General features: G+C 37.4%; 2 protein-coding genes across 4 annotated transcripts in view; one reads left to right on the forward strand and one right to left on the reverse strand.

The window, feature by feature from the left end:
• The first annotated feature begins 1,305 nt into the window (after positions 1-1,305).
• LOC127988296 (coiled-coil domain-containing protein 71-like) lies at positions 1,306-18,889 on the forward strand. 2 transcript variants are annotated; one of them, XM_052590957.1, is made up of 2 exons: positions 1,306-1,404; positions 16,610-18,889. In XM_052590957.1, exon 2 carries the CDS (start codon positions 16,651-16,653, stop codon positions 17,656-17,658), a length of 1,008 nt encoding a protein of 335 aa, XP_052446917.1. In that variant the 5' UTR covers positions 1,306-1,404; positions 16,610-16,650; the 3' UTR covers positions 17,659-18,889. The 2 variants fall into 2 exon arrangements, with proteins under 2 accessions (XP_052446917.1, XP_052446918.1); XM_052590958.1 differs by lacking the exon at positions 1,306-1,404 and adding an exon at positions 1,475-1,658.
• A 2,911-nt stretch (positions 18,890-21,800) lies between these two features.
• The window catches only part of LOC127987444 (stabilin-1), a 35,232-nt gene continuing 32,433 nt past the window's right edge, over positions 21,801-24,599 (reverse strand). For both annotated transcript variants that reach the window (XM_052589776.1, XM_052589775.1), the window contains 3 exons: positions 24,142-24,288; positions 23,643-23,750; positions 21,801-23,538 (listed from right to left, as the gene is read on the reverse strand). In XM_052589776.1, the coding sequence (XP_052445736.1) occupies positions 23,500-23,538; positions 23,643-23,750; positions 24,142-24,288 (294 nt within the window). In that variant the 3' untranslated portion in view covers positions 21,801-23,499. The remainder of the gene's footprint in view (positions 23,539-23,642; positions 23,751-24,141; positions 24,289-24,599) is intronic.

The following is a 24,599-nucleotide window of genomic DNA, read 5'->3' on the forward strand; positions in this document are numbered from 1 at the left end:
GTATTGCATAAACTAGAAAAACTCTAGTTGACTAGTACCACTCCATACCATGGGTATTTTTATAAACAGAACTTTTCCTTCTTCTGTTTTAAAAAAATCTCCATCCACATGGAAACGCAAACACATGCTATGATGCACTGTCAAGAGCATGCCAAACCAACAGGTGGCGCTATAATCTAAACGGTAAAGCCATGTTGGCCAATCAGAAGCCTGAAAAAGTTTCAAGTAGGTGGAGATAAAAGTGCAGGCTCTGATGTAAAAACCCAAAAACTTCGGTTTCGCTGTCTAGACGATAACTCTGTAACCAGATTTTTTGGAAACCCTCAACCTGGCAGGAGTTTTCAAAAATGTTCGGTATCAGTGACCTGGCACTGTGTTTACATGTGCGTTCACATGTGGACAAACAGCCAAACTGCGTAGAAAAACTGCAGTTTTAAAGATAACCATGTTTGTGTGGACAGGGCCTATGCTATATGATATTCCCTCTTGAAATTTCCAACTTTTGAACATAAAAACATTCTATTATCCGCTAAATGTTTGCATAAGAAAACAATATGCTATCATTAGCATTGCGGTTCATTATCATAAAAAAAAAACCTAAAAAAAACCTAGCAACCAAATTGTTGAGGATAAACGATGCAATGGTAGTATGGCATGAAGGTCTACAATTTTCAATATGGGGGATATTTTGTTGTGGTTCTTTTAGAAGGCTTTACAAATATTGGCTGAAGAGGTTGTGTTTGGGAAGTTTGATTAATTATTGTTGGTGCTCAAGAAAGCCGCCATGTTAATGTGATGTCATATGACCACATTTCAGCAAAATATGTGAAAAACGTGATTGGAAGTCCAACTTCTAGTGGTGTTCTTTTGTATTTTCCAAGTACATCGTTGTAAATTCCAACCAACATTCCTATCATTATTGTCGAGCATACTTCAATCCCATTTGTGGGGGTTGGGCTCCTGCTCACCCATCCCCCACTACCAACTGCAAATCCTGTAGGAATATAATCACCCTTTTGTGATGTTTTTTTATTATTATTATTAAATATATATTTACATATATTTTATACATATGTTATCAAGTTATTTATGACAGTTCGTGGCTATATTAATAATAACACTATAAATAAATGTTTAATAATGTAATGGTCTGTGGTCTGTTTTTTTTTTACTTTTATGTTACATAAATATTTCTGCACCATTGTCCACAACAACATGAAAATCTTCTTTTGCACCTAAACAATTTTTAATCTAGCTAGCTAGCTATTTTCGCGATGGCTCCGCCCCTTCTTCAGTCAGCCACTCCGAAACGCTCCCTCTGAAGCTTTGAGAGCCATTTTTTGTTTCATGGCAGAGAGCTCGGCAGCTCTCATTTCAATCCTCGCAGAAGGGACTCGGTAAAAGGTAAGACATGTTTTAAAAAAATATTTATTCATTTGTAGGAGAAAGCGCGGTCTCACTGCTGTGTGACATTTACTTCAAGCATGTTCGCCATTAAGACACGTACCGTGTATGGCTTATCCTCAACTACATTTTAGCCTGCTTTTTTGCGTATTAGTTTTTCTCAAGTAACATTAGACACCCTAAGTGGGGCTGAAATACATCTGTTGTGTTTGAAACGTTTTTATTCAATCCGTATGCGAGGCAGTATTCAACCGGTAAGTATAAGACGAATGTTTATCTCCCATTTTCGCCAGCTGAACGTTCCTCTATTGTATTGTTGCATCGCCATTTGAAATGTTATTGAATGTAATTCTAAATTATCGACGTTTGCTGCTACAAACCTGTGGTTTCGCAGTGTCACTTCGCCTCTTGCATATCACTCGATCTGCTTTAACGCTTTGGTTGCTAAGGAAGATTAATTTAGCGTGTAAAGACCGGATCTGTGTATTTTCGTATGCGCTCGACTACGTCAAACCTCGTGAAGTATCGCAGTTCAGGGCGCTGCGCGATCTAGCTAACGTTGCCAGAAAAAGGTGTCTGTATTCAAGTGTGTGTTGTGAATTTAAACACAGACATAGATTTAAAGTATAGATTTCATTACAAAATAACAACAACAACCTTGAAACAAAAGGCATGCCTATTTTTCAGTTTAACGGTGTAAAATTATTATAATTTGCCAGATTTTTTATTTATGTAGGGAAATTACTTTTTTACAGATTTGAATTTACAATAATTTTGTGTTTCGATGCAATTAGCTTAATTAGTGATCACTCATAGCAATATCCCATTGCCAAAAAAATTAGAGCTGCATTCTTATTTGGAATAACTATCTGATGATTTTTTTTTAAATAACAAATTTGCTTTATCTAATCTGTAAACATCGCGAAAACATGTGATTAGAGGGTTTTAGGAGTCTATTCACGAAGTGTTATATTTTATAATTTTATACTTTTATGCCGCAAATATTCGTTTTTCGCCGTTACAAAGCATTTCGCACCACAATATGCTGGATGTTTTGAAAACCAACATGGCAGCCCAGTGTAATTTTTAAGACAAAGGACTGATCTAATGAATTTGGAGGTTGGGTAAAATGTATAATGTTGACATATAACAGAATGGCAGTTAAAGTCGGCAAGAAATTTAAATGAAGCTGAAGTTTACAAAATTATATATTTTCTAAATTAAATGAATCTTTATGGTGAACAATTAATGTTTGTTTTTGTTTTTTGCTTCGTTTTTTATTAATTTTTTTTCCCAGTGGAATAGACCTAATGAAACTTCAAATCGTTTGGTGTACTTAAACCACACCCCTTTCTTGCAATTGACTGCGAACTGATTCACACCTGCTTTCATCCAGTCAACAATAGATAGAACTATCCCTAACCAAAATTTTTTTTCTTTTTGGAAAATAATTTGTTCAAATGTCTGTTACTTTATAAAAAAAAATCTTTCGCTACTTCCGTTAAATCACAAATATAAAAAGCCTTTCAACTCACCTTGTGTTGCACTCCAGTTTTTATAATGCTGCAGTGCATTGAGTGTGAACATCTCTTAACATCTGATTATTTTCTGAAAACTAGCTACATTTTCTAGATTTTACAGATGATAATACACACTAAAATGATTGAATGAACTTTTATTCTTGCTGTTGCTGCCGCCATGTTGTGTGCGTTTCCTTGTGAAAACGAAATTACTTTATTTGATCTTCTAAAAGAGGTCACGACTAGAAATCAGGTGGTTAAGTTGTATTTACAGTAGGGTGTAAACCGCCGGTGGTTGAGATATATATATGTTTGTATAAAGATATATAAAAAATGTATGTATAAATATATTAGTGGTGTCAAAATTAGCACGTCAATGCAGGCGATTCATTTTTTCCAGATTCTGCATATTCTGCATAGACCCCACTCACAACTGGTGCTTCTGTCAATTTCTCTTGACAAGAAGTTAATTTATTTAGACGCAGAATGAGAGACATTTCAGACGCGCACTTCACTTCAGTGCTAGGCGCCAGTCAAGCGAGTGTGGAATCGCTCCTGTGCTTGCAGCGCGTGGTCTTCAATTACATGCTTAAAGGCGCTTTTGCGCTACCCTTGTGCTTATCTTTTCTTATCAGACCGCAAAATAAACTATGTGCATATTTATATATTTATATACATCTCTGAAACCCATGACTGGCTGACTCCTCTAACACACCCGATTTAACCCATCAGCTCGTGTTTATTTTAGCACTTCCGTCAGTAAATACGCAACCTAAAAACTTCATATTATGCCTGCTATAAAGCTTACACTACTGCTGGCGGCGGTTGACAACCGCAGTTGTCATAGCAACAGTCACAGCCCTAATTTACAACACTGTTCAACACAAATATTCAAATGCAGTGCATTTTATGGAGTACTGTTCTCCTGATCTTGGGAGAGTAGACTACATTGCCGGCTGTTCTGACTCACAGTCTGTAAGTACATTTACATATTTAAAAGATTTGGCACTGATGATTCAAACGCAAGTTTTGAGTCGTGTAGAGTAGCCCTTGTTGGTCGTTTCTACGATCACAAATGCAGACATGGTTTTAGGTCTAGACAGTACGGCGAGGTGCAAAGCATAAAAATACAGTTTAGTTAAGTCGGTGGTTCTCAATTCCAGTACTCACCCCGCACTGCTCTGCACATTTTGTATGTTCCTCTTATCGCTTCAGACATTTGTTCTATTCGAACGTAAGTGCCCTGAGAAGTGGACATCACCGGATATTCCACCATGATTCCAGTTCGAAGCGAATGTATATGTTCTATTCAAAGTGCATTGAAGCGTGTGAGACATGGATTTAAATTGCATTTATTTACAGAGGTATATAATGTCACACTTGTCCGTGTGTGAGGATTAGGACTGTGCAAAAAATAGAATGCGATTTTCATGTGCATCTCCTCAGTAAAGGCACTCCTGTCATTAGTAGTGTATCTCTCCAGCATGTGCGTTCAGATCAGAGTTGCCAGGTTTTCACAACAAATCCTGCCCAGTTTCTTCTCAAAACTAGCCCAAAACTAGCCCAATCGCGTTTCCAGGAGGTTCCCCGATAAAAATTGTGTCCCTGGGTTAAAATACACGTTTTTTTTTGGCAGGGTTGCCTTTGTAACATTGGCATTTTAGGGGCTAAATATAATGTTATCGAGATTGGGGTCGCTTTGACCAGCGGACATGGAAAAACTACTGCGGATTTGGCAACACTGGTTCAGGTGGAGCGGCATTCTCAGGGACACACAACATCACAGTATAGTAAGGGGCATAACATTTTCATCACACGCCTGAGGTGTTTGGCCAATCACAATGCACTGGATAGCTGGCCAATCAGAGCACACCTCGCTTTTCAGACCATTGAGCTTTGTAAAAATCTATTCTTTTCAGAAAGGCGTGGCATAGAGGAGAAACAATAATGTACATTGTGGAAAATGTTTTTTTTTTTTTTACTTTGCATAAACCCATTTCATTACACCAAATACACAAAATAATGTTCTTTTTAGCAACATCATGTGACCTCTTTAATGTTTGGCCAAAAAAATTGTGAGTTCTGTTGAACACTTAAAAGGTGCTGTTGTGTTTACAACCCTCTACGGACACCCTTGGCAGTTGAATCTCCATTGGCTGGTAATTTTTTTGTTTACTCAACCGACTGCCATATAATGTACAGTATATAATATAGTTTGCAGTTTATAAAATGTATTTTTTAAATATCTGAAAGTACCTGATTGTACTTTCAGAGATCAAAAGTACCTAATGTATATGAAAGCACCTAATGGTACTTTCAGGTATAAGCTGTGGCCTAATGGTTCGAGAGTTTGGTTCAAGTCTTGTCAATACCACGACTGAGGTGCCCTTTGAGCAAGGCACCGAATCCCCAACTGCTTCCCGGGTGCCGCAGCATAAATGGCTGCCCACTTCTCCGGGTGTGTGTTCACTGCTGTGTGTGTAGACTTGTGTGTAGAGATTGCCGTTGTGCATTAGCTCTGCCCACTACCAAAGAAACCGGCAGGTCTTAATTAGGCTGAAGAAATCCAAAGGAATACCATTTTTTTTTTTTTACAGGAAAATACAATAGACTATATCGTTTACATGTAGCGCGTCAATTCTCTCTCTGTGTGTGTGTTTGTGAGACAATGCGACAATGGCGAGTCTTGCGCCTTTACACTAGAGTTTATGGTACATCAAATACAGGCGTGTTGCACTGAAAAATATTGCAGATCGCCTGACGGACAGTGTTTGGCGAGTGAAAATATATCAGTGCTAAACTTTCACTTAGCCTCAAACTCATACTGGTGAGTAAAATCTGTAAAATTAATTAGCCATTGGTTAATATTAGACATCATTTAGTCACCCAAGTAAAGATTTAGTCGCATATGCAAGTGATTTATTCACAATGTAGAGGGTTGTTTGTGGCGATTAAAAAAAAAAATCTCTTTACAAAACGTACAATTATTTTTTTTTACATTTTCCCCAGTAAGTAGCAACTTTCAACTTTCTCATCAATTTCGTCAAACGAGGAAGATGACAGTAAAAGTAAGTAGTATTGATGGAAAAGCAACTAGCTTTCATAGCTAGAAGTGCTTGCATACTTTAATTTTCTGCAGCATTTAGTTCCAACACTCATCTAAAAAAAAAAAACAGCTGCCTCTTATGTTCAGCTAATCATGAAGACTTTGATAAGTTTATTTTTTCAGGTGTGTTTGGCACTCAGGACTAGAGTTCAATAGCCCTGTTTTCACCACAAACAAAATTTTGAATAGGAACAATGTATTACAAAGGAACTATTCACACCCAGGATGAACATTCTGTTGATGACAGAGTACAGTATGAATTTTTGCAAATAGACAAACCTCACTGACCAGTAATTTCTTGTTATCGATTCATTCTCTTCCCCGATAGTTCTAGCCTACATGTCTGGACAATATGTGCATTTAGTTTGGGGAAAATTCATTTTAGTGTGATAGGTAGTCTACTATACTTAAAAACAGTCAGTACGCTAAGATAACAAAGGATGCATATTAAGCTATCTTGCAATCTGATTTTTCACCAGCTTTCAGTTTTGAACTTCATTTACATTTGAAAATTGAATGGAGTGGGTGCAAACGACTTGAGTCTTTTAGCTAGTGTACTTCATTGATGGTTAACACCTAGCATTAACATTAATTTGTTGAATGGGGCTAAACAAGTGTAAATAAGATCCAAAATGTTTTTCGATCTTGTCAAAACATGTCAGAAACACAATTTACATAAACCTTTGAAAATTGAAGTGGTTAAACAAGACACTTTTGCAACACTGACTGAACACTTGTGAGCGGTTCCATTCGCACCAGGTGCAAACATTTGCATACTGACAATCCAATGTTTTTTGTTGTTTTTACAGGAAAGCAAGAAAACAGGCCAGCCGATGTTATATGAGTTTATTCCTGATTCTTGATATTATTTAAATTATTTATAAAAATATTTTCTGAGTCCATTTTCCAAAGATGTTGTTAATCCTGACATGGTATTTCCTCATTGGATATATTTTGAGAAAAATGCATCTTTATGGATTAGCCTACATCAAGGGTTTTTGTTTTCGATTTGAATTATTTTGTTTTAAAGCAATAAAGTAAAGTAATGAAAGTTTTCTATAGATAGCCTATATCATGTCTGTGAGGCAGTTTGTTGAATTTCAGTTCATTTTTGTGAAGCGCTCTTGTTCAACACAGAGACTTCAGAAAGCGCATTCTGTTTTCTTTATTTTATAGAAGCACAATGTTTTGCTGATATTGTGAATGCATACAAATAAATATAGACCCTTTATAGTTCCGGATAATATATTACTCTTACCTTTTTATGAGCACAAAAAGTTGTTTGCAAGTGATCACACCGGCGCCTCCATGTACATCAATGCGCACTTGGTTTCTACTTTCTGCACAAAAGAATGTAGAGTACATCTAATAGCTGACATCTAGGTTAAACATTTAAACTGACATTTTGATTAGAGCACAAATTAGAGATTATCAGCCAGTTTGAGCCTGTTACCGATATATCGGTGTTGGCGAATATGCTGCTGATATAATATTATTTATTTTGTTTCTCAGAACATATAATGCAGATTAAATGAATGAATGGGGTAATTACTTAGTTTGTCCAGCAGAGTCTGCTTCATTGTTTGCGATTGAACTCCATTGTAGTGTAGAGATACGCAGATAAGCTCAAACTTCACACAAGTCCGCTGCTTCAAATTATCCGCCTGCCACCCACCTGCACCTATACTCGATCGTCACATAACAGTGATTCCAATTCTTAGTTTTGCCTGATGATATGATGAATAGATGGCTCATTTTTAACAGCAGATTCAGTTACGTTAGAGACTACAGCTGATTTGCACATCACTGCTTATGTCTGCGGCACATTAAAGTCTGTATTATGGCCATCGGAACTGATCACGACCACTCAGTCAGTGCTGGTGTTTATACCGGCCGTGCCGCTGCCCAGAATTTATCACATCAGTCACATCACATCACATCACGCAGCGCAACAAAATACAATAGAATTCTATTGTATTTTCTCACGCCGTTCGTCAAATAGTTTTCTGCACTGGCTTTAGTAAACTGATGCCCTGTTCTATTTATGACACGCTGACACAAAGTTCAAATGATTTTCAATGGTCGCTTTGTTGTGGCTTGTTGCAGCGCAGGCACAGTTTGTCAGTACAGTAAGTAACGTAGCAGATAGAATAGTATCTTTCTGCAGTCCAATAGATGGCAGTCCAGTGGGGGCTTGAGTCTGTTGAATGGTGATTTAACGCTAAGTTGTCCCCTTTTTAGAAAGACTCAATGCCAAGTAAATAAACAACAATGTCCTCGTCTTTAACTCCCATAGTGAGCTTATCATACTAGTTTGCTACATAAGTAGGGCCTTATTTCCGTAATGAGGAATGTCGGTATTTATCTTTTTTGCTCCCTAATATCGGCATCGGTATCAGCTCCCTAAAAAACCCATATCAGTCGGCCACAAATTGTGATATGCTTGATTATTTTATTTTAGGCAAGTCGTGATGATTTGAGAACAGAGGCTATGATTAACTCAATGTCTTCTCCTGGCTGCTTTGTCGTTACTTAAAAACCTTTTACAAACAATAAATGTTCTAAACATATATTTCTAAATTAACTCTATAAAGAAACGAAAAGAAATATAACCACTTTGCTTTCAAAAGAAAACTGAGCTATTTTAATGGCTGGAACAACAGCTGTGTGTAATGGGAAAGAGAGCGAGAGAAAAGACTCAGACTCAGGTCGGACTTGGGCCAGTAATTATGAGAAGCTGTCGGACAAGGGCCAGGCTATTGTTACAAGTTTTTGCAACTAATGTTTTTTATTTTTATTTTAATATTTATTTTAAGGCACCTTGGTCCTTACCTACCACGGTGGTAAAAATCTGATACCGTCACAGCCATAGAACACACCGCTAAGCAGTGAAGCTATCTATTATACTTACATTGCATGCACTTTGTTTATGATGAAAGAATTTGCGAAAGGCCAGAATTCAGTCAGTGAGTGCACACTGAACTACAATACTCCGGTGTTTCAGTGATGACTCATCTGAATGCCTTTGATTAGCCATTGAATTCATAAGTTCAACGGAATTGTGTGTGATTGGTTATATAACGCATAACCTTGTAAAAAAAAAAATATATATTTCTTTAAAAAACGCTTGCAAAACGTTTACTTTATGTGCGCTGAATATACGCGATGGCCGGATCAACATTCTGTCCAACATTATATAACCAATCCAGTGGTTTTTCTGCATTGATCTTTTTTTTTTTGGCGGCTGTCAAAGCCTTATTTGATCGATGAGTGATGTAGAATAGAATGACTGCTGCGCCTGACAGGGCGCGTACGAGAGAGAGCCCCGGCTGAGCGCGCACTCACAGTCTTCAAACATCACAAGCGCTTCTTGCTCTCTCTCTCCCTTGTGCATATTAATCAAAATCATTAAACACGATAGAAAAAGTGCGAAACACCAAAGTTTCACGCACGCTCACAGTCTTCAAACTACACGAGCGCTGTCTTGCACTCTCTCTCTCTCTCTCTCTCTCTCTCTATATCTCTACCTCGTTCATATTAACCAAAATCATTAGACACGATAGAAAAAGAGCGGAATGCCAAGGTTTCACGTGGAGCATTTGGAGATTTTTTTTTTTTCTCCATGACAGGCTGCTGGCTCACACTGTTAATATATATATATATTTTTTTTTTTTGGAAAAGCAATCTCTGTATTAGCTTAAAGCCCTCAAGTTTACATTGGTTACTGTATTCTTTCAATTGCTCTAAACAAGTATTTTGGGTGACCTTTTTTATTGAATGCTAGACATCAAGTTGTTGTTATTTTCATCTGAAAGAAGAACTTTTTTTCAGTAAGCTAGGCCCTATGTGTTCAGTAAGCTTGTTTCAGTAAGCTATGTGTTTTCAAGGCTTCAAGGTTTTATTGAATGCTATCTCTCTATACAAGTGCAAAGTAATGCATTCTTAGTCAGTCTTTTATTTTGCAATTTTAAGAGCAATAAACATATATTGCAATGTTAAGGAATTCATGTTTTTTTCATTCAGATATGTAAATAAACTTGTATAAATTGTTAGTAGTCAATTAATGGGGAGATAATCGAAATCGAATCGGTCTGAAAAAATAATCGTTAGATTAATCGATGCATCGAAAAAATAATCGCTAGATTAATCGTTTAAAAAATAATAGTTTATCCCAGCCCTATCATCAATATACAATATTATTATCCATAAGCACAACCCTATAAATGGTCACCTTTTTTCTTTAAAGAGCCAGAAAGATGAAATTCTAAGCTTCCTATCACTGTTTATAAGTCCTGTACAACAGGTTTAAATCCATCCAAGGTTAAAAAACATTGTCATTTTGTCAAAATATCATTTTAAAATTAACTCAATTCTCAGAGATCCCAAAACAGTTCGCGGGAAGCTGTTCAAAAGATTCAGTTTCCTTAAACCCCACCTTTCGGTAGCATACTGTGTTCTGATTGGTCAACTAACATAGTCAGGTTTGATTGGTTGTTCCGTACACACCTCCATGGTAAACAATGCGTTAGCATCTTTCTGGGGTGAATTATGTCTTATTCCTCTCATCGCAAAGCAAACAGTAAAATAAAAAACTTGAACAGTCTCGCTGATTTTTCTTCTGTGTGGGTGTATTGAAACTGCGCGCTTCAGTTTGAATCTGAATAGCGCGTTTAGCGCGGGGGCATTGTCACATTAGATATAATGAAGGGAGATGTGAAAAACGGATATCGCGTTGTTTTCATATGGATTACTTTATCACAGAATATCTGTTAGCAGCACTTATTTAGTTTTAAAGAAGACATGTCAAGCTTTCTATAGATATCTCTCTCATGTCTCTTCGTTGAGTATTCACGGAGTAACACTTCATTTTAATGACGTGTTTGTAAATGAAGATCAGCGCAGACAAAGGCTGCAGACAGCACACACACTGATAAGATGCTCGGGAGAAAACAAACACATAACTTCATAATCATACTTCGCGTTGTGATTCGGAGATGCTCGTTGGTCTAAATAAAGTTGGTAATGAACCCTCTTTTATGACCAAACGCTTTGAAAATCAAGCCTTGTACTCACCGAGATTAGAAAAGCAGTCATCAGTGAAATGTTGTGAACAGAACAAAAGGGATTTGTTGTACTGCTCTGGTATTGTGGTGAAAATGAATTTTAGCCATTGGTTCTTCTGATCTTCATTCTTTGGCAGTGAAAATAAAACAAACTTGCCTTTACAATTAAAAACACACTGTCTCCCCGACATGATGCTATCACACCAACCAGAGCGTCTGTGTGTGGGGGTGGGGCAGGTCAGAGTTTTGTTTCTCCCAAGAAGGTAGGTGGAGATTATTATGCAAAGTGTTCCTAGTGACGTACATAGAGATGGGCAAAAGATTTGAAATCTATAACGACTTGTTTCAGCGATTCAGAGTCGACTCCTTACTTTAGAAGCCAATAACTTTATAAATCGTGTACTTTTTGGTTTAATTACTTTGAACATTGTTTACACTGATGGACAGCTACATCATACACTGTAATACAGGTAATTTTTGATTTCACATCTGTGTGGCTCTTTAACCTAAAAGTAGTCTAGTCTGATACTTTTACCTTGCAGATTCAGAGCATGGCGCTGATTGTTGTCATTTGTGGTCATTCTGTGAATTGCATGAATTTAATTGGTTAAGTTGGTAATAACGCGAGCTGCAGAACAATTGGTCCAGCAAAAGATCTTTATTAAAACCAAGAGCGAAACAGTTCTATTTCATCAATACGATGGTGACATGTCTGTCTTGATATAAAATATTGGTTGGTAGCAAAGTGAGTATTCGTACTTTGGATATCATTGTTCTTCAGTGCCAATGTGTTTTTGTCTGGTCATCCATTTTTATTGAGTGAATTCATCAGACAGACAGATCTTATTTTTGAAAGTGAAAAATTTATCTGTTCTTTGAAACCTATATTCTGTAGGATTACTCTAGGTAAGGGCTTCGTCACCCTAGTGTTTAGGCAACACCAATGTGTGGATTTTCTTCTTCATTGCTTAATAATGAAGTAGTCTCTGTGATGTAGGTATTGTGAATTATTTCTTAGAATTTTGAGTATCATGTCCCAAATGGATTCCTTAGACATTATGATTTGAATCATCAATCATCATGGATTTCATAAACTTACTTGAGAAGCAATGCTGCTTGGGATATTAAAACTTGTCTTTATAGATTGTATCTGGTGTTTTGTCGAACTGCACTGGCAGATCTTTTCACTTTAACTTGTTTATGCCTGAAAACAAATTAAAAATCTGCCAACTGCTGTAAGACAAAATGTACTTGTATTAAAGACACATTTTGGGGAAATGAGTCATAAGTCATGCTAATATTTTCATGTTAAAAGGGTCATTCATAGAAACTTTATAATTTAAGAGGTGATGAACTGCATTTTTAATTCCTATTAAAAATCTGTGTACCATTTTGACGTTTTGAAGTCTAAATGGACAGAAATATCAAATAAGCATGTGCGAGTACCTGTGTCTGTCATTCTTCAGGTTTAGTCAGATATTTGTGAATTCATTTTCCATCAGTTGTTCAAAGGTGAAAGCAATATTTTGTCTTGGTATGCTTTCAACGTGTAAAGGCATAGTTCATCCATGGAAGCAATCAAAATCAACAAAAGCAGCAGCATGTTTAGAAAGAAACGGCCTGATCTTCATAATGTTGAATAAAGTAAATCTGCAGGACCGGGCAGTTTTAGCAATGTGGTCTGACAAAGTCAGCTGATCATCAGTCATATTTCCGAGGATTCTGGCTGTTTCTGTGATGAAACAATGGGTATGATGGAACCACAAGCAGTTCGGTCTAGCAAGGTTGAGCTGAAGGTGATGGTCCTTCATCCAGCATCAAATTTCTATTAGAAAAACTGAGAAGCGAGCAGCTAACTTCGAATCATCAGGATGGAATGAGAGGTAGGGTTGAGTGTCATCATTCAAGTCATCTTTATTTATAAGGCACTTAAAACAAAAAAAGATTTTCAAAACAACTAAACTACATTTAATTAGGAAAACAGTATGTCAATAATGCAAAATGACAGTTAATGGCAGTTCATCATTGAATTCAGTGATGTCATCTCTGTTAAGTTAAATAGTGTCTGTGCATTCATTTGCAATCAAGTCAACGATATCGCTGTAAATGAAGTGACCCCAACTAAGCAAGCCAGAGGCAACAGCGGTAAGGAACCAAAACTCCTTCTAACTCCTAACTTCTAATATAATATTTCAACCTTTATTCATTTTCAACTTATGTGGTTGAAGTTTTTGCAGTATAAAATAAGAGGCAAAGAAAATTATTTTACTATGGTAAATATGAGCTTATGATCGCATTTATAATTAAACCACAGTAGCCATAAATTTACAGTTGTCTGAGGCGTCATGAAATGTTCTTTAGCATCACAAACCATAAAATGTAGTCAGGGTTCTGCTATGGTTTAGCATGGTTTCCAGAGATTTGGAGCTGATTCGGGGTGGCTCGGTGGTTTGTGACTGTTGTCTCGCAGCGCGCTGTCTTTTAAGGGGCCGTTCACATATAACGTCTATTGCACGCTCAAGTTCGTTATTTCCAGTGTAGGAGCGCGATAAGCGCGCTTATAATGGAAGCGACGCGGTCGTTTTCCAGGCGCGTCCGCACCGCATCGAGTTAAAAACATCTCAACTTTTCAGAATGCCGCAAGCACAGGAATACCAGGAAGTTGGTCACCAGATTACACGGTAACCAGTTAAATAATCTCAACACCGGAGAGCGCCAAGATGTTTTCCTCTGAGGTGCTTGCACATCGCAGTTGTGCTGCCGTGGTTCACCATATCGGTTTTACAAAGGGAACAAAGGGCCATTTTATTTGTCCTGTGTTTAAAGTATTCACATTCTTTTGATAACAATGGTCTCAATAGTTTTTGTGATAGAATGCAACTTTCTCCATTCCCAGTATGCCATTACGCAAGATGTAAACAAACAGTGTGACGCGTCGACGCATTTTTGTAGTCGACGTAATCGATGACGTCGACGCGTTGTTGCAGCACTAGTTTTCACCATGGCAGTGGTGAAGGAATGTGCTTAAGGAATCTTTCAGAACATATTTTCACGAAGAATAAGGATAAAACAGAATAAAATTGCTGTACATTGCATTTTATTATTTACTGGGAAACAGCTTTATAGCTTACGCTGCATAAACAATCCTTAAAAAAAAAGTGACAATGGCATGAAACCTGAATGGAACTCACATTTTAAAGTAAAATCCATCAGAAGGTTGTCCAGAAAAAATAATTGGACACACACAAAAAAACTGCTGTGTGAAAAAGAGCAGTGAATACTTAGGGTAAAAAAGTGCATTTCAAATACATTTAAACATTTACCTCTCTCATTCAGTCAATTAGGCTGCAAGACTGAATTATGAACTGGTAAACGACAAACTGATCACAGAACATGTTTGCAAAGCTTTAAATGTTTACTGTTAAAAAGCAATGTTATCAGCTTTTACGACTAAACATTTGCAAACAACATTGTACTGGAGAATCTGCACAAATAAAAGTCTTATGGGCCGTTCACATATCGCGCCTAAAAATGCGTGGAAAAAAACGCTAGGCGCACCGCTATCTCCTTCTTTCCAAAGTGCTCGGGCAGAAGCGAAATGAGCCGCTTACGGCAAATAAAAGTTATTTAGGAACTAATCGATGACTAAATTAGTTGACAACGATTTTAATAATTGATTTTAATTTATTTAAATCTATAAGTTGTTTCAGCTCTAGTGCCTCTCCTCTCTTCCTCCGGACTCTTATTTCATCACAGAACATAAATTTGGACCGCTCAGCAGCAGTCCAGTCCTTTTTTGAAGCGAGACGGTTCTGATGTTGTCTGTTGTTCAAGAGTGGCTTGACAAAAGGAATGCGACAGCTGAAACCCATATCTTGCATATGTCTGTGTGTAGTGGTTCTTGAAGCACTGACTCCAGCTGCAGTCTACTCTTTGTGAATCTCCCCCACATTTTTGTATTGGTTTTGTTTCACAGTCCTCTCCAGGGTGCGGTTATTCCTATTGCTTGTACACGTTTTTTTTTTTTCTACCACATCTTTTCCTTCCCTTCGCCTCTCTAATAATGTGCTTGCACACAGAGCTCTGCGAACAGCCAGCCTCTTTTGCAATGACCTTTTGTGTCTTGCCCTCCTTGTGCAAAGTGTCAATGGTCGTCTTTTGGACAACTGTCAAGTCTTCCCCATGATTGTGTCGCCTACAGAACGACACTGAGAGACCATTTAAAGGCCTTGTCAGGTGTTTTGAGTTAATTAACTGATTAGAGTGTGGCACCTGGTGTCTTCAATATTGAACTTTTTCACAATATTAAAATTTTCAGAGATACTGAATTTGGGATATTCCTTAGTTAATCAAAATTAAAAGAAATAAACATTTTAAATATATCAGTCTGTGTTTAATAAATGAATATAATATAGAAGTTTCCCTTTTTAAAACTATAATATTTATATATTAGTGGTGGGCATAGATTAATTTTTCTTTAATCTAGATTAATCTCACTGTAATCTTGGAAGTAATCTAGATTAAAATGGCTCATTTGAATTCTGCCGAAAACATTCAGAATATGTGTGCTACCCAAATAAAATAATGACTAAAAGTAACGTTAAGTCTTATTTCCTGTGTATGTTTGTTCAACAACCTAAATTATAAAAATTACTAAGCATTTGTAGATGCAATGTTGAAACTACAACAGAAAATTGTCTATCAAAAGTCATTGCTCTTAACAACATGACAAAGTATTTAATAAGCAATTGATTGAAATTGTAGAACTGTTTTGAAGTGGAAAGCAGTGAGTTCAGATCCATTTCCCATTGATAGCTAGAGAGATTCTTATGTCTAAGGGAATTAGAACAGTTTGCAATAAAATTGGCCAGTCTTCCTGTAGGTAACGTTGTTGTAAGAAATTAAGCCTGAGGCTAATACCTGAACTGCCTGAACACCTGTAAATGCTCATTTCACAGTTGAAGTCAATAACCGCGAAACATTCTCGAGATGGTTATTCATGCAACTTTGATTGTATGGAATAAAAGCCCTACCAGCTACTGATTATTTAGTGGAGTATTATAGTTGAAGTACACTTTTGAAGAACTGTTGAAAAACTGACAGTTCAAACTGCATAACCAGAATGTTGTGATTAGTTTAGTCATAGTACTGTTTTGACCCAAAGCAAACACTAAAAAACATTGTTTTGCCAAACTAAATTATCCCAGCCAATCTTGACTGATCCAGAGTAAGTTGTTTAGATCTAGGTCTACATCTAGGAAGATACAATCAAAATTATCAGCAAACTTTTCAGACAAGCAAGTTATGGATAACCCAGTTGGACTACTAGCTCAATCATTATTGGGTGCTTGGAACAAGACCACCTGTTTTTTGATCAAACACTAATATTTTTGTTAATCCATTTGGTGCTAGTGTTGCAGAATTTACACTGCTCTTTGTGTTAGATAATATAAACTGCAGTTCATGTGTGTTTTTTTTTTAAATTCATCACCTTAATATCCTTTTCATATTCACAGACACCTGAAGTCCTTATGCATACCAGCTGTGAAGGTGCACCATGAATTGTGAAGAGCAGGGCATGGGGAGGGTAGTCCATTCCTGGGCCAGATTTGCCCCAGCTGGACAATCTGCCCTTGAAGAGGCCCTGAGGGTCTTTAACCCCATGTCCAAGGATCTTTCGGACACCGAGAGACAAATGGGGTCCTTTCTTCAAGAGCTGAGGAAAGAGGGAGCCAAGCCTGTGATTTTGAGGAGCAAAGATGTGTATGGATACACGTCTTGCACCACAGAGCCAATCTCTTCCAGAATTGGCAGCAAGGTTCAGAGAGTGCAGAAACCTTCCAAGAAGCGAGGGCGGAAAGTTTTGAGCAAGTCCAAGGATGTGAATTACGCGATGCTCAGTAGAGCAGCAAAGAACATTCTTCATAACCAACCCAAGATTCTGCTTACCAATCTCTCGGTGGACAGTCTTAAGCAGAATGTTAGATCGGCAATGCTAGATAAACATTCTGTTCAAGCGCAGCAGTGCCTCAAGCTAACAAACATAAAGGGGTTGACCGGAGGCCACACCGCAAGGTTGCAAATTCACTTTGGTTCGGATTCTAAAAGCGCCCCCAGTTTTGCTTTGGGACGGCCACCGGATCTCTCTGGAATCCCACACTCTCCAACGGAAAATGGCAGTCAGATATCAAATGTAGTTGCCTTGGACAACAAACGTGTTTTGTCATGTCCGTTCAAAGTAGACGATGCCCTTATTGGAGACTCTGCCCCAGTCGTCTGTCAAAATGGTTTCGCTCTTAAAGATGGTAGCATTTATAAAGGTAAAGCTGATGTGATGACCAGTGGTTCGGTGAGGAGACTCCATTTCCAAAGCTATAACTGGTCCCAGTCTACACTCACCAATGGCCAAGACGTTTCTAGACTGAATGGTAATGGTCTTGAATGGAAGGTTATAAAAGTAGACGATTCGGTCACAGACGAGGAGGTGAGAAGGAAGGCACAAAAAATCTTGCAAGTTAACTTGTCGCCTGTGATACAGATCCATCCCCTTGTTGACTCTGTATAGACTCTTGGTGGGAAATCGTTTTTTGTTTCCTCTTTTGTTAACTTTTCTTGTTTTGCAAATTGCGTTTTGTGGACACACACCCTAGGTTCTCTCTGGATGGAAACATTGCAGTTACCTCCAAAATTAAGTAGTTACTGACATCATAATCCAAAGATGGGATGTTTTTTTTCTACTCTCACAGTATTTTTGTTTTCCCAACACATCCCAACCTACCTTTCTTTTGTGTATTTTTATCTAACTTCTGAAGGATTGGACTGATGTACAAACCCTTATTTATGACTATGCAGTTCCTAGAATGTTTCTTGTGTTGGAATTCTGTGGGCATGGACTGACGTCTCACTGGATCATTGGAACAGACTGAATTTGTAGAGTCCTTGGATCCTGCTAATGTCAGTGTCACCCAGTTTTGTTTTTTTTGTATAACATGTTTAGTCTGCCGGCATAGACTGCATATGATATTTTTCTTTAGACTCTAAAATGTTCAAATTGGGGGCACTTTTGTATATTAATTTAATTTCAGGGCAAAATAAATGGCCTTAGACTGAGAAGAGTGAAATTTAACTGAATCTTTGTACTTTTCCTTCTTAATGTACTTGTTTCTTTCTGCACTCCACTTCTCATAAATTCCTCAAGTGTTTCTTTTAATGTGCCAACCCTGTTTTTTTTTTCATTTCTTTACAGTTTTGTTGGTGCCATGACCACAAAGAATTGCAAAAAAATCTAAATGCTTAATTTTATGACTTCTCAGCATCCCGTCAAGAAGTGGACGAGCTTGTCCATTGATTGAACGTACCTCAAACACTTGAATATGAAAATATTGTCGTCATTAATTCTGCAGTTCGTGTTGTTCATTCCATACATCCATAAGTTGGTTGGTCAAGGATGAAGAGAGATGGGAGTTTGGTTTGCGTTCCGCAATGCCTAAGGCCTTTGGTTCATAAGGTCTCATTCAAACTAAAGTAGAAGATGGCAATGCAGCAGTTTATTGGTGCCACAAGGCAAACATTTAATTTTTTTTTTTTATAAATTTAAGTTTGAATTAACCAATATATGGGTTTCATTAAAACAAAACCCTTTCATTCACATGCAAAATACAAGGAGAATTTGGTTTCCGGTCAACCAGTTTTTATTTTCATCCAGTTGAATCTGTGACACTCAAAAACTGTAAATGTCAGTGTTGTATCTTTAGTTACTGTTATCGAGTTGTGAATTAAAATCTGTTTGAAAAATGTTTGGTCTGGAGTCTCAGTGTTTTTTAAGGGCAACATTATTGGTGGAAAAAAATCATAGTTGCATTTTGTTTGGCCAATGGCGCTAAATCCCATTTCAGAAATGAGTAGTTCCTGCAATAAATTCTGACTGGATAAGCCATGTTAAAAGCACTTTTGAAACATCTAATGTACACACCAACAAACCGCACAAATTCAATATTATATTAATAAGCCAAGTTGCTTGGCAACCGTAAATGACTTGCTGTTTGGCTAATGAACTTGGCAGATGTTATTTAGCAGATTAATTGCTTATTGTGATTACTGTTACTAATATATTTCATTGTTTTTTGAACATTGGTGTGTTGCCATACTGATGTTGCTGCCACAGTTGAGAGGGGTTTTGGGCACTGTTTCATGTGCCGAACAGCATTTCTTAAGCGTTAAAACCTCTGAGTAATGCTTAGTTTTTCCTGCCGTATTGCTGTGCAAACTCGGAGAATAATTAGTGTAAGATTGTTGTTTATTTTTACTGCTGTATCTTTGAAAATTTTAGATATTTTTTTTATAGTACCTATAAATATTTAATATTTTAAACCATTTCCGTTTCTTAATTCAACCATATTATGTAATATTTGCCCATGAATCCATTAAAAGTCAGAAACGATTACATTTATTCAATCCTTTTGAATTGGTCTTTTTTTTTCACAGTTATGCTCAAAAAAATTGGAATTTAATTGCGTTAGAAGAATCCTCCACCAGTGTGCAGCATCCACCTGGATGAGAGACAGAGTAATGAAGCCAATCAGTGGAAATTTCCCTGAGACATAAGCTGCCACCACCATTCTTTTCACAAAACCAAACCAAGCAATGTAGAGCTTACCTTCAATGCATGGACATTTTTAAAAATCTGGGCCTGTATCCACTGCCTCGAAACAAAAACATTTTAGAAACATTTGATGATAATGAGCTTTTAAAAAGATATCGCCTTTGGTTTTGGAGGTTATCCCAACTCTAAATTTCCCTTTGATTATATTCTTGATTTCATTAACCAGTTGGGCAAGAAGTAACAGCTGTTCTTGAAACAAGTTTGGTTTTCTTTAATGTGTGCATGTAGTACTATCAGCCATGATTATTCTTTGTTAATTAAAAAAACTGTTTATATGCATATCCGCTAATTGTTTTTTTACGAAAAGCATAAATGTAAGAGGCTGACAATTAGCTGAACATATACTTTTTTTATACTAACCTTTATTTGAATGTCAACATAATATCATGCTTACAATATTTCTATGAATAAATCTGACCCCTCCCCTATCAGCCAATCACTGTGTGCATAGTTAGTAAGCACACTGACATCATCCATAGCAACGAGGTCAACCCCAGCCTTGCTCTTAGTTTAAGACTTCTCTCTATTCCTTAGTAAAAAAAAAAAAAAAAATTGTGCATCTTTGGGAACAGGTTTTGAGCGAACACCCTACGCAAAAATGTTCACTGCTATTTTGGAGAATTCTTAGTGGTAAGATAAAATGTTTTGTGAATATGGGCCCAGTTCTTATCGCACAGTTTCAACGTTTCAGTAAATCAAATTTAAAATCTCACATGCCACTAGGCAAATTCCAGACATTAGAGTTTTAACAAAATCTTTCTGCTACATTTTTGAAATGGGTGGGACATTGTTGTGTTGTGTATAATTTCAAACATCTGTCATCTGCCTCGATTTCCCTGCTTCTTCTGGAATGAGCATGTGAATTTGGAGAAATCCCTGTCTGGCCAGATTAAAATAAAGCTGCAAGAATTAATAAATGATGCTTACTGTAGTGCCTCATTTTTTACTGTGAGTCCATATTTAAAAAGAAAATTTCATTTTCATAAGGAACACCAATAGTTCTTAATAATCAAACCATTGATAATCAACTGAATTTGTTAACAGTCGCTATATTTCAAAACAAAATTGGATACAACATTTCAAACTGATTGGACAAATGTTTTAGCACCATATTACTGCCAACAAGTGGCTGAGTCCCATCAAATCTTTCAGGTGTTCTCAAAGTGAACCATTCCTTGGTTGTACCAAAGCTTATACCGGATACTTAAATGTAGTTTGATTACAATCTGGCAAATAGCCTTGAACATACTCCATGACCCCCCCCCCCCCCCCCCCCCCCCCCCCCCAAAAAAAAACACAGGTAAGCACAAACCCTTTCTCTTCAGTTGGTCAACATTCAACTGGTCAACCAAACATCAAGATCATGTATGAACAGTAATGCTAGGGTTAATGTCAGGGTTAGGGTTAAGTATTTGTTTCAGCATTGTGTCTAGTCAACATTGTGATTGAGTTAACCAATGAAGTCTTTAGAATCGTTTGTGGGTGGGGTTTGTGCTTAAATTTTGTATTATTTTACAAAAGTAACATTTGCAAAAAAAAAAAAAAAAAATTACTCAATGAATCCATTGACATTAAGCCCTTGCATTCCCAGTTGGGCCGAAACAATCCACTGGTTTGGGAGTACTTCCATTCTACCAAATTTTCTGTCTGTAGGACCTATTGTTTAGGCTCAAAGATGTGTTTTTGTCTAGAAAGATAATAAAAAAATATTGGGTCCTGGGTTTTCACAAAAATAAAAATAAAATAGCACTGGGACACAATAAATATGTAGAGACTGAACCAACTCCATCAAACCAACACAAGGCCTAAACGTCTGGTCTCATCACCGCATTCATTCTTTGGCATTTGAAGAATTCTGGTTGGCATGGGGGAACTTCAGATTACTGACAGCAACTTCTTTTTGGAGCAGACATATGCCTCTCGGTAGCTACCGAAGGCCTCTGGGACGTCTGTTCTGGGCATGTGGTTTTGGTGGACAGCCAGTTCTGGCCACATTCATAGAAACCGATGGCGAATGTAATAAAAACAGACACTGGAACAACAAATTTAATTTTAACTATTTATCATGTAATTGGCAAGACGTTTTGGAACCAATACTGGTCATTATCTGCAAGATTTCGTAGACACAAGTTATTTTGTTCTACCTCTTTGCTCAGTGTAGTGTTTGTAGACTTTTACGTAACTCGTTTTGGGCCAAATATTTAGTTTTTCTTTCAAAAGTTGACATTTTCTCAGTGAACAACAGGTGCATTTTGATTTAGCTCACGCAAAGTGAGCAAATTCTTCTTTAACACCTGATCCCCTCTCAACATTTACTTCAAAGATTTTTTTTTTTAATCTTACAGACAAGCACCACATGTTATCTTGACTACATTGTAGTCTCCTCCTTTCACACATTTCAAAGCAAACACAATGAAAGGTGCGACACGACACATTTCTGTGACCCAGAAGACGCTCTGTCTAGAGTGGGGATGGGTGTCGTGCTTTGTTGAGAAAGAGCGCTATGAGAATGGGGGATGGGAGATGAGTGGAACTGGAAAAATGGTGGAGGAAAGCCCAGCTGTGAATTCACTGCAGTCCTCATTAGCCCTGGGTCCTAAAGTCCCCAGGCAATTTCCCAAATTACAAAAATTTGCTCATAAAATTACTTAAAAATCAGTCTACAATCCATTTTAAGAACTATAAAGCTGTAAGGTCTGTTTTTGTATCCCAAAAAGGCTTCCTGTATGAGGCATAACACACTCTGTCATTGATTGATGGACTACATTATTACTACAGTATTTGCAATGCAGCACTGCATTGCTAATAATCAAACATAACATCCCCATAATTTATTACATTTTCTCTACAGTTTTTATGATGAATTAGCTTGAGCTGCTTAACATACAACACACAGTCCTTTTAAGCTGTATTTGGTAAGTGTTTCTATTGTAGATGCCTCATCTGTTTGTGGTTTTTGCAACTGTAACACTAGCTAGTTCAAAATCTCTTTTTGACTGCAATGTTTGTAATTCAAAAGCAAACCAATGTTCGTGATTGGTCTGCTTTCTTGAATCAATATGCATATTTGGTTGTGATTGGTCTTGGCTTTCTAACATGTCAAAGTGTGAATGTCATTTTAATTTATGAAGAACTAGAGCTCTGAATGTGCACCTACTTTAGATAAAACTTGTTTTAGCGGGGGTGGGGGGTTATTTGAGCAGAAAAACCATGCAAACTTGACTAATTTTTCATACATACAAAATGACATCAAATTCCACACTAAACTTTTTCTCCATTCCCATAGCAGGTCAAAATCAACACTGTTGTTTTCTTGTCAAGTAGTATGAACAGGTGGTCTTTTTCCTTAGGGAAATTTCCACCCATCTCCCTCTTGCGTTACGCTTCAGTCATCTTTAGTATGATCGAACAAGAGAAAAATACCCTTCTATGATGTTGACGAGACCTTTGGGATTATGCATTGCAGTTGGAGACATTAATTAGACCCCAGGTTTAGTCCCTGGACAGCTGATTTCCTTTGCGATTGGCCAACAACAGGTAAACTAACAAATGCACCCAGTGTTTTTATCAGATATTTTTGTTGAACTGAAGGCACCACAGTTGGCTGGTGTTGTCTAGAACATAATTAGGGCTTTTGAGTCTTTTATTTTTAGGTTTAACCATATACAAAGGTGCTGTACCACCTCCTCCAGCCAGCTGATTTCAGTTAATGAAAGGGAGAGGAGGTCGGCGCTGATGTCTGTGCTAGTCAATCAGGTTGGGTGTGTCTGTAGCAGCTGGATCCTGAAAGAAACATATTGATTAGGACAACTGTGTTTGACCAGTGGTAACAATCAAAGAAATGCATGTAATTACAAGCACACAGAAGGATATTTTTCTATATTTACCCCAAATGGCTCTGCAAATGCCCTGTAGCCGCTGTATAAAGGGTTTGGGATGGATACTAAAGCGGGGTTTCCACCACCTTTTGTGGAAGCACCATCTTCATCATCATTCTGTTGAATGATAAACAAGACATTCATTCATCTCTGAAAGTAGATTATGATACATCACAAATTAAATGTACCTCATTTAGTTTTGTGGGATCACAATATAAAGTTTAATTATAAAGACAGTCCAGAACTTTGGAACTGACAAGAAAAATCAATTTTGAGACAGATTGATCCCGATTGATCACGATAGATAGATAGGTAGATAGATAGATAGATGGATGGATGGATGGATGGATGGATGGATGGATGAATGGATGGATGGAGGGATGGATGGATGGAGGGATGGAGGGATGGATGTAGAAAAGTCCAGACGAGTAAGTCAGACATTTTGTTTGATGGTAAAGTGTCTTTATTCATCAACCTAAATATCCGAATCTCCATTACATGAACAAACCTTAAAATACTGGAAACGGAAGGCGTCGTTCTTGTGCTTGAGGACGTAGTATGCGAGCCCAGCAACAATGCCAACAATGGCAAAGACAATCAGCACAGTGGTGACTGCGACCCCGCTGGACTGTGTGATTGGAAGAATTGCCGGCACCTAAAAACACCATTGATGACTTAAAAAAATTCACTGGGAATTGTAAGCGAGGTCCAGCTTTTTGGCAAAGCTATGCGTGTCTGTCTATTACTACTGCTTTGAAAAGACCAGACAAACGTCCATGTTAGTCAAACAGGATGTAGACGTGCTTTAACTAGTCTGATGTGTCATAGGTGTTATCTTTGTCTGATGACTGATGATGAGCAAAAATTCCTTTCAATAAATTCACTGCTTAACAGAAGGCTTGGGAGTGTGCTTTTTAGCTAAAAATAAATGCTGCAATTTAATCCATTGGTGTTAATGCAGTTACC

Source organism: Carassius gibelio, chromosome B22 (genome assembly GCF_023724105.1).
Source record: "Carassius gibelio isolate Cgi1373 ecotype wild population from Czech Republic chromosome B22, carGib1.2-hapl.c, whole genome shotgun sequence".
Lineage (NCBI taxonomy): Eukaryota > Metazoa > Chordata > Actinopteri > Cypriniformes > Cyprinidae > Carassius > Carassius gibelio.